At 45.7% G+C, this 17,188-nt stretch overlaps 2 protein-coding genes across 6 annotated transcripts in view; one reads left to right on the forward strand and one right to left on the reverse strand.

The window, feature by feature from the left end:
• AAGAB (alpha and gamma adaptin binding protein) overlaps window positions 1-2,023 on the reverse strand; it is a 58,239-nt gene extending 56,216 nt beyond the window's left edge. For both annotated transcript variants that reach the window (XM_002718171.5, XM_008268855.4), the window contains exon 1: window positions 1,883-2,023. In XM_002718171.5, the coding sequence (XP_002718217.2) occupies window positions 1,883-1,955 (73 nt within the window). In that variant the 5' untranslated portion in view covers window positions 1,956-2,023. The remainder of the gene's footprint in view (window positions 1-1,882) is intronic.
• Window positions 2,024-2,116: 93 nt separating this feature from the next.
• IQCH (IQ motif containing H) overlaps window positions 2,117-17,188 on the forward strand; it is a 232,755-nt gene continuing 217,683 nt past the window's right edge. For all 4 annotated transcript variants that reach the window (XM_008268850.4, XM_051821802.2, XM_051821803.2 and 1 more), the window contains exons 1-3: window positions 2,117-2,272; window positions 9,641-9,763; window positions 11,851-11,942. In XM_008268850.4, the coding sequence (XP_008267072.2) occupies window positions 2,222-2,272; window positions 9,641-9,763; window positions 11,851-11,942 (266 nt within the window). In that variant the 5' untranslated portion in view covers window positions 2,117-2,221. The remainder of the gene's footprint in view (window positions 2,273-9,640; window positions 9,764-11,850; window positions 11,943-17,188) is intronic.

Here is a 17,188-nt window from a genome sequence, read left to right on the forward strand (position 1 = left end):
AATGCAATGAGAATTACTTCTTCTTTAAAACTGTTTTGGAAAAATGGTTGGAAAAAATGCACAGAAAAGTCAGCAGCACTGGTGCTTGGGGCCTAAGGTTCATGGTTTTCTGAATATGCTAAATTTCACTCAGTGCACAAGTTTTACAAAGAAATTATAAAAAGGGGTGGGGGGGCGGCACTGTGGGGCAGCGGGTTGACCCTCTGGCCTGAAGCACCGGCATCCCTTATGGGCGCCGGTTCGAGACCCGGCTGCTCCACTTCTGATCCAGCTCTCTGCTGTGGCCTGGGAAAGCAGCAGAAGATGGCCCAAGTCCTTGGGCCCCTGCACCCACGTGGGAGACCTGGAAGAGGCTCCTGGCTTGTCGCTTCGGATCAGCTCAGCTCTGGCCATTGCAATCATTTGGGGAGTGAACAAGTGGATGGAAGACCTCTCTTTCTCTCTCTCTGTCTCTCCTTCTCTCTCTGTGTAACTCTTTCAAATAAATAAATATTTTTTAAAAAAAGGGGGTGGGGGCTGGCACTGTGGGATAGCGGGTAAAGCCACCACCTGTAGCGCTGGCATCCCACATGGGTGCTGGTTCAACTCCTGGCTGCTCCAATTCCAATCCAGCTCTCTGTTATGGCCTGGAAAAGCAGTAGAAGATGGCTCAAGACCTTGGGCCCCTGCACTCATGTGGGAGACCCGGAAGAAGCTCCTGGCTCCTGGCTTCGGATGGGCCCAGCTCTGGCTGCTTCAGCGATTTGCGGAGTGAACCAGCAGATGGAAGACCTCTTTCTCTCTGCCTCTAACTTTGCCTTTCAAATAAATAAATAAATCTTAAAAGGGGAGGGAGGGGAGAGGGAGGGAGGGAGAAAAAGAGGGAAGAAAGCAGGGAACAGTAAGGAATACTGCTTAGAGGAACGCAAACGGTGTTAGTTATCATTCCACAAGTCTTATAATCAAACTTCCCTAGCAAGGAACTTTCTAAGAGATCATAACTAATAACTAAACCATAGACAGCTGGAGGGACATCTCACCTAATTCCGTCATTTGAGAGGTGAAGAAAACACCCGCGTGATTCTTTACGGTTTACAAAAACAAAAAATCCATCAATCCTAAAACCGGTGTACATGGCCCATCTTAAGATCGATGTAGAGAGAGTATTTAATAACAAGCCGCATCATTTACCAAATGCTTACCACGTGCCAGTCTCCGGACTAAGCACCACTCTGTGAAAGTCATTTACCACTTTACGGACAGAAAAACGGACGCGCCTAAGCTCATACAGCTCAGTCACCGCTCCGATCACAGGAGTCGGACTCCTATATAAACCGACTTCACAGGCCCCGTTACCGCACCCGGCTCCCAGGGAGGTCATTAGGTGGATGCAGGGGCAAAAGCACCAGGTCCAGCACTACCCAACAGCTGTGGGCGAGGCGGTCCCCGCAGCTTCGGCGCGGACGGGATGAACAGGGCTTCATTCGTCAAAGTGCAGCGGGGCACTCAGAGGAGACAATCACGCTCTCCTACCTCGTCGGCAGGGACAGGAATAAAGCCCAACACTCCCAACAATGGCAGCACCGTGCACTCGCCTAACAGCACCATTGCCAGCGCGCCTTCACGTTCATCTCGGCGAACCCTCACTCCGGCCTGCGGGCTGGGCCGGATGCCCCGCGTTACACAAGGAGCTGGAAAGAGCGCAGGTGTGGGCCGGCTGGCCGACCATAAAAGCAGAGAGTTTACGAGCCGGAGGCCAACACCTAGGACCACTGAGCACCTGGACCCAGTGAACGAGGAGCCCGCGGCGGGGACAAGGGCCAACGAGAGGCCGTGGCTCTGGGGCTGTTGCCCGCCGAGTTTCAGGGACCTTGCATGTCGGCCCGGGAGCGTCGCTACTCACGTTGGACCAGCCGGTCTCCGCTGAAGGTAGAAGAGCAGCTGGTGACAAGCGCACAGGGAACGCCGGCAGCCATAGCTGCTCGGGACAGCCGGTTCCGTCCCGGAGCCACTTCCGCCTTGGGCTGTACCACGGCGAGCTGGCGCGCGGGGGAGACACGCCAGAAGCGTCCGAGTTCTCAGAACCAACCAAATGGCCTAACCCAACCCTCACCCCCCGCTTCCGCTGCCGGCGTAGAACAGGCCGGGCCGCGTGCCGTGTTGCCATGGGGACGAGCGCTTCTCAGGTTTCCGAGCCTGGAGGCCGAGCCTTTGGGGGGAGGCATCCCTCCTCGTCCTAGCCATGGCACAGGAGACTGAAAACTACGACCCCATCGGAACCATCTTATGCCAGGTGGGAAACGGGCCTTTCCCGGCACTGCCCAACTTCCGAGCGAGGCTTAGTAGCGCCGGTTCAACGCGCCCACTCGTTTTGGGGCGAGAAGGGTTCCCCCAAAACACCCACCCGCATCCCTTCCGCGGACCCAACACCCTCAGGGTGGCGTTGCCCGGAGATTTCGCTCCAGCAGCACGGCCGCCCTGTCTCTGATAAAACTCCACGACCCCGGAACCTACAGGAAAAAAAATCCATCTTACACCGAAGCACCATTATAAAATGTTATACCCTGAAAAATTTGAACCCGTGCTGTCGGGGCATGCAGGAGACGCGAATCAGACACACTGGAAGGTGATCAGGAATTTGGGGAGAAAATGGAAATGTGTGGAGTACTTTTCCTAAGCACCCCAATTTTGGGGAGCAAAATGCCCATTGTTGGGGAGCACACCCAGAGGAAAATATATCAAAGATGACTTGTATTGCACATCAAATGTGACAAATTTAAAAATTCAGGGGAGTAACTTTTTTAATCAGAGGTGAGAAGTATGAAGAAAGTTTTGGCATCTCCGGTGTAACTCGGTTTTGTAGCAGGTACAAATTTTTCTGAAATGGTTAAGGCACTTTGTTTTCTCACACTCAAATGTGGTGGCGTTAAAATGTATATATCATCACTTTTATGTTTCGTTCCTCTAGGCTGAGGCTTGAAGTAATGGGCCTTAAACCACTCCATCAGGCTTCTCAGGGGGTGTGAAGTGATGTTCCCTCATCAAATGCATCTAGTTTTCCTGTCCAAATTTTGATCTCATCATTGAGCGACTTTCTTCACTTCACTTCTTTTCAAAATACAAGCCCCTAGTCACCAATGTCATGGACTTCCCTGACATGATTCCTACCTAAATCTTACCTAGTATCTTTGAGCATCACCCTGCTGTGAGTTTGGGCAAACTCACCGAAGTCTGAAGGAGCGGGTCTCTCACGGCTGCCCTGGCTTCCACTGGTTCAGGGGATCAGAACCACCGTCACTTCAGACCAGCTGGCTGCAGATAGAGGGGCCTCGCGACCGCCCTCACACTCAGTAATTAATGAGGACGACCTTGGAACTCAGGACCGGCTAAGGGAACGAGTGCATAGGACAGGATCCCGGAGGCTCCCAGACAGAGCTGCTGGACTTCGTGTCCCTGTGCGTCCACACTGTGTGACCATGTGCACCGCGTGTTGCCAGCTGCAGAAGCTGCCTGGGGCTTTGGGCATCCAGAGGTTGTATTGGGCTCAATATCACATGGCCCTCGACGACGACCTTTAGTTTGCAGCCCCTCAGGGTTGGGAGGCAGACTAATGTCTTTAGTCTCCTGTTTCTCTATACATAGGAACTGACACAGTGCGGCTTATAAGTCATGCTAGGCTGCCTGGTGGCCAAAGACCTAAGACAAAGACCCCTTTTTTCAGGCTGGACATTTCAGGGCCCTAGAAATCAGTTCCCGGTAGCAAAGGACAAACCTCCCTTCCTGCATACACCGCGTCTTCTGATAGATCCTAAACACTTGGAACACCAGTGGAGACTCCTACCTAGAAACAGCCAGCTCTTCCTCGCAGTACACTTGGGTGACTGGCGCAATCCAGTTTCTCTTTAGTTTATTTCACCAGCCCATAAATGGCTCTTTAAAAGAAAGAGAGACGAGAAAGGAGAGAATTCACATGCGCAATTTCTGTCTTTCTCTTGACATAATGTTCTTTCTGAAGGCTGTTCTTCTTGTGGTTCATAATGGTGCAGGGTCCGGCGTTAAAAGCCTGCTTCGGGGTGGATCCAGAGGGAGCTGTTTGGTCAACCTAAGATACACCGTTAGGGTCATAGATACCTGCTGACCTTGAACAGTGAACTTGGACAGAAGAGCTAAGAGTCAGAACCCCTGTTGACCCACACCCTTCCCTGTCTAACAGGGTTACTGCCGACACTGAGTGGAAGAGGAGCGCCTACATGTTAGCCCGGTTATTGAGGCTGATCTCTGCAGACTGTCAGCTTCTCTTCATGTAGGCCTTGAGGGTTCTTCAAAAGTCCATGGGGGAAAAAAATCTATGCATAGATTTCCAAAAATGTTAGCACCAAAATAAACTTAGAATGCCATTGTCCACGAACGCTTTAAAGTACCTTCACGTGTATAACGAGGAGTTGGAGTACCCTCCCCACTCTCCCAGCAAGCCCTTCATATGTGTGAGCGTGCAGCACTAGGCCAAGACACCAACGTGGACTCCATCTCTGGTGGAGGCTGTGGTCCGTTGCCTTCAAACAGTCTACAATAAGCAGGATGTCTCGCGGAAGGAGCACTGGTTTTGCAGTCAGAATATTGAGGTCTGGCCGTGACCTTGGCATTCTTTCTGGTGGGTAACGTTGAAGTAGTTTCATCTCCTAGGATGAGAAGAGCTAGGACTAGATTCACCTCTTCTCAAAGTGTGGTCTCGGGATTAGCAGCATCATCACCACCTGGGAACCTGTGAGAACTGCAAACTCACAAGCCTCACCCCAGACCTACCAGTCAGAAGCCCCGGGGTCGGGGCCCTCCAGTCTGTTTCTACGAACCCTTAGATAATTCTCATGCTCAAGTTGGAGAGCCGCTGTAGGTTGCATTGTAAAATAAAAACTGTAGTAGGACTTCAAAGAGGCAAATCACAATAATCAAAGCTGACATACTATATCATACAGTGTTCTAAGTACTGTATAAGTGTTAACTCATTTAATCTGTACAATGTGGCTGTCAGATATAATGTTATCATCATCATATCATGGAAGGGAAACTGACCAAAGATGGACATATTGTGGATAGGCCCCTAGGCAGAGCAGATGCGAGCATCCTTCTCCAACCTTTTCAGTTCATCATTAAGTCTCCTTTTGCCCCTTGTGTTCCTCTAGGTGTTTATATCCTGCCTTTGCCACTAATTTTTACCAAATTTCACCTTTCTGTAATTCTGTGTATTAAGCATGTGCTCACTCATGGAGGCTGTGGAGTCCGACCAGCTGGATTTGAATAGCTCCACCTTGCACAGGTTACTTAGCCTGTATGAAATGAAGGTGTATTAACTTCTTCATGGGAATCTTATAAAAATTAAATGTAGGATAACACAAAGTGTAGCAATAAATACCAGCTATTATTAGATTATCTGGTCTCGTACCCTTTTATGTAAATTAAGTTTTGTGTACACTTATTTTTTTTTTATTTGACAGATAGAGTTAGACAGAGAGAGAGAGACAGAGAGAGAGAGAGAGAGAAAGGTCTTCCTTCCATTGGTTCACCCCCCAAATAGCCGCCCTGGCCAGCGCACTGTGCCAATCTGAAGCCAGGAGTCAGGTGCTTCCTCCTGGTCTCCCATGCAAGTGCAGGGCCCAAGCACTTGGGCCATCCTCCACTGCCTTCCTGGGCCACAGCAGAGAGCTGGACTGGAAGAGGAGCAGCCGGGACAGAACCTGGCACCCATATGGGATGCTGGCGCCGCAGGCAGAGGATTAACCAAGTGAGCCACGGCGCCGGCCCCTTGAGTACGCTTATTTTTAAGTTTAGTCTGTTTTTTAGTCTAAATTCTTGGAAGAAGAGGGAAAGTTAATGTTAACATGTCTTTTTATATAAAGGGAACAAAGTTCATGTATTTCATAATATACAGTTTTAAGAACACAAATGATATTTCCCACCCATCTCTCCTTCCCTCCTCCTTCCTTTCTTTCTTTTAATTTTTGCTGTGATATACTTTCAATTTACTTTATAATCACAAGCTTAATCCTCCACTGAGTGAAGAATTCAACCAGTAGTAAATAGAAAAACACATTGTCCCTCAAGAATATAGACAAGGGCTATAAGCAATAATCAAGGTGCCAGTGTTGTGGCACAATACAAAGAGCCGCTGCCTGTGATGCTGGCATCCCTTATGGATACTGGATCAAGTCTCAGCTGCTCCACTTTGGTCCAGCGTCCTACTATGGCCTGAGAAAAGCAGCAGAAGATGACCCAAGTGTTTGGACACCTGCCACCTGGCTTCTCCCTGGTCCAGCAGGTGGACGATTCACCCTCCCCACTCTATAATCCTGCCTTTCATATAAACAAATCTTTAAAAAATAATCAAGTCTCAAAATGCCAATTTCACTCATATACATTACGTTTTTTGTACTCTATATTAGTTACTATAAATCAGAGAATAGTAGCTCTGTGTTAACACTAACTTTGGAGATATTGGAGCTAAGTAGATAGTTTTATATTTTCACTCTCGTTCTTATCAGTTCCTCTTGATTGATTTGCCAGGAGCATACAATGAAAACTGAATGGGGGAGTGGGATGGGAGAGCAGGTGTTTAACCTAGCAGTTAAGACTCTAGTATCTTAACTAGGGCGCTATCCCATCAGAGCGCCTGCGCTTCGTTCCCAGCTCCTGCTCTGGCTCTTGCTCCCAGATTCCTGGGAATGCAAAGCCTGGGAAGCAGCAGTGATGGCTCAGGTCATTGGGTTCCTGTCATCCAAGAGGGAGACCTGGACTGAGTTCTTGGCTCCTGGCTTTGTCCCTGGCCCAGCCCCAGCCGTTGCTGGCATTTGAGGAGTAAACCGGTGAATGAAAGCTGTCTTTCTCTCTGTGTGTCTGCCTCTCAAATAAAAAACTAATGGGGTTATAAATAACTTGAAGTTATGATAACGACTCAACAAACTCTGTAGTAGCCATGAATAAAGTGGAATCGTCATGTTACTTCTGACCACATGTAGTCTGGTATCATGATTCTTTTAAATTTTAGAGCAGATCTTTTCTGCATTAAATATGGGCTTCAATTTTTGTCCCCAGTCAAAATAATAATCTAAGCAGAAAATTGATGGAAAACAATGCATTTGGTGGCCCCAGAAATGTTGGGTGACATGTAAAAGTTCAGTGTGGTGGATTGGAGCTGTGTGAAGAAAAAAACCAGAGATTTAGAACATCATCTCTCTTGCTCCCCAAGCCTAGGATAACACCTCCTCCAGTGCAGTGCTTGTGTCTATTGCAATTACACAAGCAGACGGTGGTTATTTGGAGCGGAGGAGAAAATACTGGCAAGGAAAGTACGAAGCTCCCTGGAAAGAGTAAGGAAGCAGTTCAATTCAGGGACCATTGCCTGGGTGTCAGTCACAGCCAGGAGCTGCACTTGGTTTCAGGATTCAGAGGAGGAGTGTTGACATTTGTCCCATGCCTGCCTTGTGTCTGTCTAGCATGGCCCAGAGCACCTCACCTACTTGACCTTGTTTTATTCTTGCCACCATTTGGAGGCAGCTCTTAGTATCCCCATTTTACAGATGACAACACTAACCCTCTAAGAGGTGAAGTAACTTTGCTGAGTTCCATTTAGGGAAAGAGGAAGCAGGATTCAGTTCATATGGATCTGTCAACAAAGTCTATATTGACTCATTTTCATGCATGTACCTCATTTTCATTCAATAATTCTGGAAGTAGGTAATTCGTTTTTTCCTTAGTGAAGAAACTAGAGGTTCAGAAAATGTGGATGATGTACATGGGGACCCCGTGACTAGTCAGTGTGAAAGCTACAAATTGTGGCCAGCTGCCTTTTAATAAAATTTGTTTTTATTTATGTAAAAGGCAGAGGGACAGAGCGAGACACAGCAAGATCTCCCATTTGCTGGTTCATTACCCAAATGCCCACAATAGCTGGGCTGGGCCAGGCCAGGTCGAAGATAGAAGCCTAGAACTCGATGTGGGTCTCTCACATGTGTGGTAGGGACCCAACTACTTGAGCCATCACCCGTTGTTCTAAGAACACGCATGAGCAGGTAGCTGGACTCAGGAGCTGAGCTGGGCCTTGATCCCAGGCACAAGCACTCCAATATGGACTCCAGGTGTCCCAAGTGGTGTCTTAACTGCTGCACCAAACACCCGCCCTCCCAGCTACCTTTTATTGAGTTCCTGTTAGGTCCTGCTGCATATCATCTCACAAGTCCTTGAAGTAGTGTTGCTGTCCACACAAAGCAGAGGGAAATCCCAAACCTCTGGCACCCTGATGAGGAATCCAGAGCAGTTTTCACTACTTCCAGCAGTTGACAGACAATTACATAAACACACACAGAGCTGCGAATATTAGAGGAGAAAATGTTGATGCATTGAAAAGAAGAGCCACACACACACACACACACACACACACGCCTGGAAAAGGCCTTGCCCTTGAATTGCCTCTTTGTACTTTATAAGTGTTTTCAAACAGTGGATGGTAAATCAGCTCGCAGCAGTAATTTGGACAAAACAATCAAAAGAAGTACATCTCCATCCTTAATGCCTACAAGCAAGCAGGAGGTGTGTTCAGATTCCAATCTGTGAGCCCCGAAGGCTTTACATGACAATTTGTGCGGAGTACAAATGACCAGATGTGTCTGCCAGACTGTGATGCCCATCAGTGAAAAGACGCAGAATCTCATCTTTTGAATACAGGACTTGGCTCTCTGGGAACATTCGAGAGTAATCAATAACATAGACTAGATCAATGTGTGGGTCCAGTTATCCTGACAGAGAAAAGGTAACCATTTCAAAATGCCTTTAGCAACCCAGACCACAGATTGTTAGTGGTGTGACTGTTGCTGAAACAGGTGTTGGATTCATAAATTTGCATAACAAAATGTTTTTCTTGTGGCAGCAGCCCATACAATAATTGGTGCCATCTGTATTTATCCGAAGTTTGGTTTCTAATATGAATGCAGAGAATCATCTGCTCTCCAATTTCGTGGTGCCCATTTTATTCTGAGGGTGCCTGACATTAGAGAGCGATACGCATTTCCAAGGAAAATACAGATTGAAGGAAAATGTTCAAGTAATAACATATGGCGCCTTTTCTTCACGGATCGTTCTCATTTCTCACTACATAAAACAAAGTCTTGGCCGCAGTACACACAGAGCTGCTTCTTCAGAGCACTGAGTGGGGAAGCTCCAGCTAGCACGGAAAGCCAGCAGGCCCGGTCAACACGAGGCACTGATTCCACTAGAATCTCTGAGCTAGAAGCTTCCTGTTTGCTTCCTTCCTAACCGATTTGTAGACTCTGGAGTCAGCCACCGACTTCCTATCATTTGTGACTCTCCTGCTTTACTGCTTGATTAAACAGAAGCCATTCGAACTGTGATCCTACATCTGTGTCTAAGGGGTGTGGGAAAACAGAAAGTGTATGAAAACTTGGTTTTTCAAAGTCTGAATAACAGTTTGATGGAATGGTCCAAATAAAGAAGGTCTTAAAACCATAAAAATGGGCCTTTTCAATGAAGACCATAAAATCAACTATGTGGTTCCAACAATTCAAGCACATAACAAAGAAGTAAGATAAATAGTTGCTATAGGTAGACTGTGTGCACATTCTTTCAATATTTTACATTTTTTCCCTATCTACAGGTCCATGATGACCTCCATCAGTTAAAGGAGAAATTAACAGAATTCCCGCTTGAAGAGAAAGGCGAGACTCTAGACATTCAGCATCTTGATACGGCAATCCAGAGAACTGAAATAGGATTAAGAGTAAGTGGAGCTATAGATAATTAAATGAAAAATGGGATGGAACCGAGCCTCTAGGAAAGCAATTATGGTTCTCATAGGACCTGTGTGGTTTCCTAACAGAGTTGGGTTTAAGGCAGTCATCAACTTTCTTATTCTGTTAGTTTTTCAAATTAGAATAATTGTTAAGTGATTGATCAACTTACATCATGTATTCTATATTTAAGGATATTACATGTAAAACTATGCAGTGGTGACTTCTAAAATGTGTTTTGATGGAAAGAACTTAGAATTTAATAAATAATGATAATGGGGCTGGCTTGTGGCATAACAGGTAAAGCCACTGCCTGCAGTACCAGCATCCCATATGGGTGCAGGTTCAAGTCCCGGCTGCTCCACTTCTGATCCAGCTCTCTGCTATGGTCTGGGAAAGCAGTAGAAGATGGCCCAAGTCCTTGGGCCCCTGTACCTGGGTGGGAGGCCTGAAAGAGGCTCCTGGCTCCTGGCTTCAGATGGGTGCAACTCTGGCTGTTAATAATATAATAATATTATTATTTAATAATGCTAATATTAACATTATTAATATTATCAATTAATATTGTGAATATTACTAATATTAATAAAATTAGTAATATTATTAACACTATAACATTATAATATGATATTAATAAAAATCAAATATAAATATAATAATAATAAAATCTTTAAAATAAATAAAGGCATGACGATATTCCTTTTTAAAAATATTTATTTATTTATTTATTTATTTGAAAGTCAGAGTTACACAGAGAGAGAAGGAGAGGCAGAGAGAGAGAGAGGTCTTCCATCTTGCTGGTTCACTCCCCAAATGGCCGCAACGGCAGGAGCTGCGCCAATCCAAAGCCAGGAACCAGGAGCTTCTTCTAGGTTACAGGGGCCTAAGGGCTTGGGCCATCTTCCACTGCTTTCCCAGGTCATAGCAGAGAGCTGGATCAGAAGTGGAGCAGCTGGGTCTCAAACTGGTGCCCAGATGGGATGCAGGTGCCGCAGGGGGAGGCTTTACCCATTATGCCACAGCACGACCTGCAGTGCTGGCATCCCATGTGGGATGCTGTGCCAATCTGAAACCAGGAGCCAAGAGCCTTTTCCTGGTCTCTCACACTGGTGCAGAGGCCCAAAGACTGGGCCATCCTCCACTGCTTTCCCAGGCCATAGCAGAGAGCTATGGAGCAGCCGGGACCCAAACTGGTGCCCATATGGGATGCCGGCACTGCAGGTGGAGGCCTAACCCGCTGAGCCACAGTGTCGGCCCCAACAATATTCCTAACCAAAAAGAATTCATACCAGCATAATGCAGATTTATGGGATTTACTAGGATTCTAAAAAATCAGAGTTTATTTTTCCATAATGGTTTCAGTATTTTGAGTTACTCATTTTTGTAATATTGGAATCAAGTGGGTAAAACTATATTTTACCAAATATACCAAAGAAATATACCAAATTTGGAACAGGGAAGTATACTGCATAGAAACTTCATCATTCTAAAGATATCAAAGGTCAGGGAAGAACCCAAACTTCAGGGCAGCATAACAGTCATTCATGAAGCCAAGATGTGTTAGCTAAAGGGATCCAGCTTCCAAACAAAGTCTGCCTCCATCTTCTAGATCTCTTAGTTTCCCTGTCTCTGCTCTGATTTTACACTTTCAGTCTACGATGCAGTCAGCTTCATACCACGGGATCAGCCATGAGAAACGTGATGTAATCCGTACCTAAAGGCCAAATGCTTTCCTCGGATGTGTGCTTGAAGTCCCTGTAAGAGAAAGACATTACTCTATGTCCGCATTGCCCAGTGCATTTCCCTGGCTAAGGAACTCACTGTGCAGTGTCATGTATACGCAGTGCTACAGGTCACTCAGGCTCAATTCTCAACGTCTGTGATGCTTTTTGGGGTGGTGGAGCTAATTCAACCTTGAGATGCCTAATGATACCTGAAACATGCAGTAACACATAGGATGTTGTGTGTTTTTTTGGTTTAATTACACAATTTAGAGGATTAACCAAATGAGATGAAATAAATTCGTTGAGATCTTAAGTCCGCTCTAATGGCCTACACTTTGACTTTTCTATAACAGATTCACATTGAGAAGTACTTAAATGTTGTAAACCATCATGTGTTAACAACTCCTATCACTGAGAATTTATATACTGTTCAGACTTCCAGATGGTAAGTAAAATAACCACTTTAGAGCCCAAAGTAACATAAAAAATAACCTTTCTCATTCAGATGAGGTGAGTATAAAGGCAATATTTTCTTGGCTTTGTTCAATTCATTCTAGTAACTTCAATTGTAGGTTTATTGAAATATCACACTGTGCCCCATAAATGTACAGTTATTAAATGTCAGTCAGTCAAAACATTTTTAAATGTTTAAGATGAAAATGCTAACCTGATTTGATCATTGCACATCAAGTACATGTATTGACTTGTCACACTATACCTCATAAATACGTATAATTAAAATGTTAATAAAAATAAAATAGGGGCCAGCACTGTGACATGGAGGGTAGAGCTGCCACCTGCAGTGCTGGCATCCCATGTGGGCGCCAGTTTGGGTCCTGGGTGCTCCACTTCCAATCTAGCTCTCTGCTGTGGCCTGGGAAGGTGGTGGGGATGGCCCAAGTCCTTGGGCCCCTTCACCTGCATGGGAGACCTGGGGGGAGGCTACTGGCTCCTGACTTTGGATTGGCCCAGCTCCAGCCATTGCAGCCATTTTGGAAATGGGCCAGGGGATAGAGGACCTCTCTCTCTCTCTCTCTCTCTCTCTGCACCTCTGTAACTCTGCCTTTCAAATAAATAGACAAATCTTTAAAAAAACAAAATGAAGTTAGTGACAAAATTTGGACTTTTTTTTTAACTTTTTTTTAATGAATATAGATTTCCAAAGTACAGCTTATGGACTACATTGGCTTCCCCCACCCCCTGCAATGACTTCCCTCCCACCTGCAACCCTCCCCTTTCCCGCTCTCTCTCCCCTTCCATTCATATCAAGATTCATTTTCAATTTTCTATATATACAGAAGATCAGTTTAGTATACATTAAGTAAAGATTTCAACAGTTTGCACCCACAGGGGAACACAAAGTGAAATATACTGTTTGAGTACTCGTTATAGCATTAAATCTCAATGTACAGCACATTAAGGACAGAGATCCTACATGAGGAGTAAGTGCACAGTGACTCCTGTTGTTGACTTTACAAATTGACACTCCTGTTTATGGCATCAGTAATCTCCCTATGCTCCAGTCATGAATTTCCAAGGCTATGGAAGCGTTTTAAGTTCTCTGACTCTTATCTTAAAATTTGGACTTTAATGAAGTTTACTTCTGTGGCGTTCTAGTGCTTGGCACCATGACAATAATTTCAAAGTCCCAGGTTTTAGCATTATTCTTTATTATTGTTCTTTTTTAGTGAAAAGTATCTAAAACTCAGCTCCTAAAGGAGACATTTTTGCACTATTCAGATTACATACTACTTTATTTATGTCCTGTGTGTGCTTTATTGTAAAGGTGATTTTGGTACCCAGGATAAGCAGCACAGAATAATAAAAGCTTGCTTGAACTATCCATCCTGTAATGAATCTTCTGCAATGATTTATTAAAATTAGGATTGAGTTAAAGAGAAGTGGGGTCACCTCACCTTGGATCTTTTTACCTGTAGGCCTCCTGAGTTTGAGTGAATGTAGATTAAAACTTTGTAGTAAGCTAAAAAAAACCTTGTGTCCCCTATTTGCATTTCATACATGTACCCAGTATAAGTGACTAGTATCAGATAGTGACATCAAGTTCAGAAATAGTGCACAAGGAGTCATGGAAAGCTATCAATATGGCCCGGACCAACTCTCTGCTATGGCCTGGGAAAGCGGTGGCCCAAGTGCTTGGGTCCCTGCACCCCGGTGGGAGACCAAGAAGAAGCTCCTGGCTTCGACTGGCTCTGCTCCAGCCATTGTGGCCATTTGGGGAGTGAACCAGCGGATGGAAGACCTCTCTCTCTGCCTCTACCTCTCTTTGTGTAACTCTACCTCTGAAATAAATAAATAAAATCTTTTTTTTTTTTTAAAGAGGGTGATGTAAGTACAAGGGGGATCATAACATGGAGTGGTTACCGTGGACGACTGTAGTCTGGGAAGGGTCAAGCTGGACTCGGGCTCAGGCGTGCAGGAAGGAAAGCACAGTGCTTGGTGAGGAGGAGACAAGAGCACAAATGAAGAACCGTGGAGGGAGCAGGCACAACAGCCGGCACTCGTGGGCCTGGAGGGGAGAAGTGGGAGGAAATGGAGTAGGTAAAGTGGGGGGCAGCTTGGGCAAGAGGAAAGTTTAACTTCATCTTCAGAGAAAGTATGAAGCCATTGAAGGTTCTGATGTCAAATGATGACATGCCAAATGTGGCATTTTATAAAAACTAATCTGAAAATGCTGTACAGAGTGGATGGGAATGCACGTAGCCTGGAGATGAGAAGCCAGAGGCTAGGTTACCAGAAACACCCACACATTCATGCACTCATTTATCTTGCATTCATTTATTCAACAAACATTTGTTGAATGGCGGCTGCTTACCGAGCAGCACAATGTTAGGGCTCAGAGATGTACAGTCAGACACAGACCTTGCCCTTGCGACTCGAAGTTTAATCGGAGGTGTGTGGGTGTAGACAGAGAGGATGTCAGGGGACTGAAAGAGGAGATTAGATTTGAAGCATTTAGAAGGAATCTCAGTGGACGTGAGACTGTGTCGACGTCGAATGGGTGACACTCAAGGGTGACCCCACGTTGTGAGGTCGTGGGCGCTGAGAAGGTAGAGGAGGCGTTGATCCGAACTGATAGCCGAGAAGTCAGCTTGGTAGGAAAGAGTGCTCTCTGGTTGTTTGGTTTGAGCTTGGGACTTCCTAATGCAGAAGGCGCTTGATCTGGGGAAGAGGGAAGCAGCAGGTGTGTGGTCCGGGAAGTGGAAACGAAGAGAAGACCACGGACATGCACAGAGTACCCACCACAGGCCACCTTCAATAGTCCTGGGAGCACTGAGGCCAGAGGTCAGATATGTGCTTTATAAAGCACTTTACAGTTTTTTAAAAATGCATTATTTATGGAATTTTATTTGAAAGGCTCAGATATTTGAGCCATCATTTGCTGTCGTGCAGGATGCAGGGTGCAGGTGGAGACCTGGAATTGGCAGCAGAGGCATCCCAAGCAGCACCTGAGTCACTGAACCAGGTGCCCGCCTCCACCCCATATTCTACATCCATCCTCTCAGTAATCTGGATGCCAACACTGTGCGTGGTGCTACCTCTGTTTTATGGATGAGCAAAATAAGCTTGAATAAATTGCACAAGATCTCATGGTGGGAATTTCAATAATCCAATCTTCTGACTCTAAATCTGGTGGCTTTTCTGTCATGCTAATGAAAGATCATAAAATGATGTTTGCAAGCATCTAAACACTTTTAAATTCCTAAAATAAAACCGTGACCAGTCTAAGATTTCAAAAATACACACTTAAACAGCTTAAAGAGGTAAAATGTACTAGTCTATAATGGAAGAATGCTTTATTTTTTGGTCATTTATATCTTTAATTATTAAACTTAAGACTAAAACTAAAACTTGCAACTAAATTAATACACATAATCTTTTAAAACAAAGAATCTATAGAGAAAATCCTAAAAGGGACTCTCATAGAAGAAAATATTGGGAGGTTACTTTGGCAGCTTAATATGATGACTCTTAATCAAGAGAGACCAGCAGGGCAAAGTGGGAGGCCCCTGCAGGGGGCAGGCAGGAGGTCCACACTAGGTGGAGAGTGTGTGTTCAAGGGACCACGCCTATAAGCAACCAATGAGAAAGACTCGGGACGGAGAGGGTGGGGATGAGTAACAGGCAAAGAGGGGTCTGTCACCAGCTCTAATGTAAGAATCCAGTCCTTCAGTTCTCCTCTCATCCGGATGGAGAACAGGGATTCTGGCCTACAGGTGTGCAGATTAAGATAGCTGGAAAGATCTAACTAGGCAGCAGTTGCAACTCACAGGGAACTAAACAGAATGTGTCTGAAGGAGATATTACTTGCACAGTGCTTCTCTCCTTCTCAAGAGTGTCCTGGCCCCTTCTTAGGGTCTGGACGAGTGAAGGAAGACATTGACAGGAGACACGGAGCAGGCACCTGTGAGTGGCCCTTGGGGTCACATCTCTCCCATTCAGTATAATAGTTGATAATCGGCCTCCCTCTCGGGAGCACAGGAAGCCTGCCAACTTTGAATGGGTCCCATGAGCCTGGAGGTAGTGGTGGGGGCTTCTCCCAGTCCTAGCTGTGGCTGCATGGTGCTAAAGTGACATGTAGTTTGCAATGAAATGAGGTGGCTCAAGGTCTAAACACTGGAGCAAAGTCCAAATGGGGTCTTCAAAGTAAACAAGCCTGGGGCAGGTCCTGGACTGTCCAGGTGAGAGCCACGGGGTGCAGCTCAGGGAGGCAGAGAAGCAACAAAAGTAGATGGAAAGAGGAGAATCCAGGAGATGAGAGACTGGGGGCTAGCTGTGCTCCTAGGTAGCTAACCACCCCCGGCCCTGCACTTGTGCTAGGAGCCTGACATGGATACACTTGGCTTCAAAGTCTGGCAGGGCCAGCTGGGAGAGTACTTGTGAAGCAGGTTATGGAACCCAGAATTCCGTCAGGTTCTCATGCCTGAAGGAGCAGGACTGGTCCACTCATGGCATTTGTCTTCTAAGGTTCCATGGCCAAGTCCTTATAATCTCCAAGTAGGAAGATGTTTTCTGTGACTCGCTGAGGTGCTGCCTGCTCGGTCACAACACCGGGCAGGAGGTCAGAGAGGTGATTTCACGAGAGTTTTGAGCTGGGTCAGAAGCTGGACCTGGCCTTTTATTGCACACAGGCATCAGTCAAAAAATGTCTGGTCACGTACCCACAGTATGTGTGTATTTATTTATAAGTTATGTATATTTTTATCACATATAGTGAGTATATTTTAAAGTACACCAACATAGAAACTTTAGATCATGAGATCAAGAGGCAATAAATATTTAAAATTTTTCTACTTTATTAAGAGTTGAAAGCTCTTTTCTTATTTTATTTATTTTGAAAGGCAAAGTGGCAGAGAAATCTTCCGTCTACTGGTTCACTCCCCAAATGGTTTGCAATGGTTGGGACTGGGCCAGGCCAAAGAAAGGAACCAGGAACTCTATCCAAGTCTCCCACATGGGAAGCAGGGCCCCAACAACTTGAGTCATTTTCCGTTGCTTTCCCAAGTGCATTATCGGGGAGCTGGATTGGAAGCAGAGCAGCCAGGACTCAAACAGTGGTTCTGATGTGGGACGCCAGTATTGCAGACGGTGGCTTAACCCAGTGCACCACAACCCTGCTCCCTAAAGCCTGAAACTTTCTGGTCTTCCTAATGCAGCTTAGCAATTATAATG

The sequence above is a fragment of the Oryctolagus cuniculus genome, chromosome 12 (assembly GCF_964237555.1).
Source record: "Oryctolagus cuniculus chromosome 12, mOryCun1.1, whole genome shotgun sequence".
In the NCBI taxonomy this organism is placed as follows: Eukaryota; Metazoa; Chordata; class Mammalia; order Lagomorpha; family Leporidae; genus Oryctolagus; species Oryctolagus cuniculus.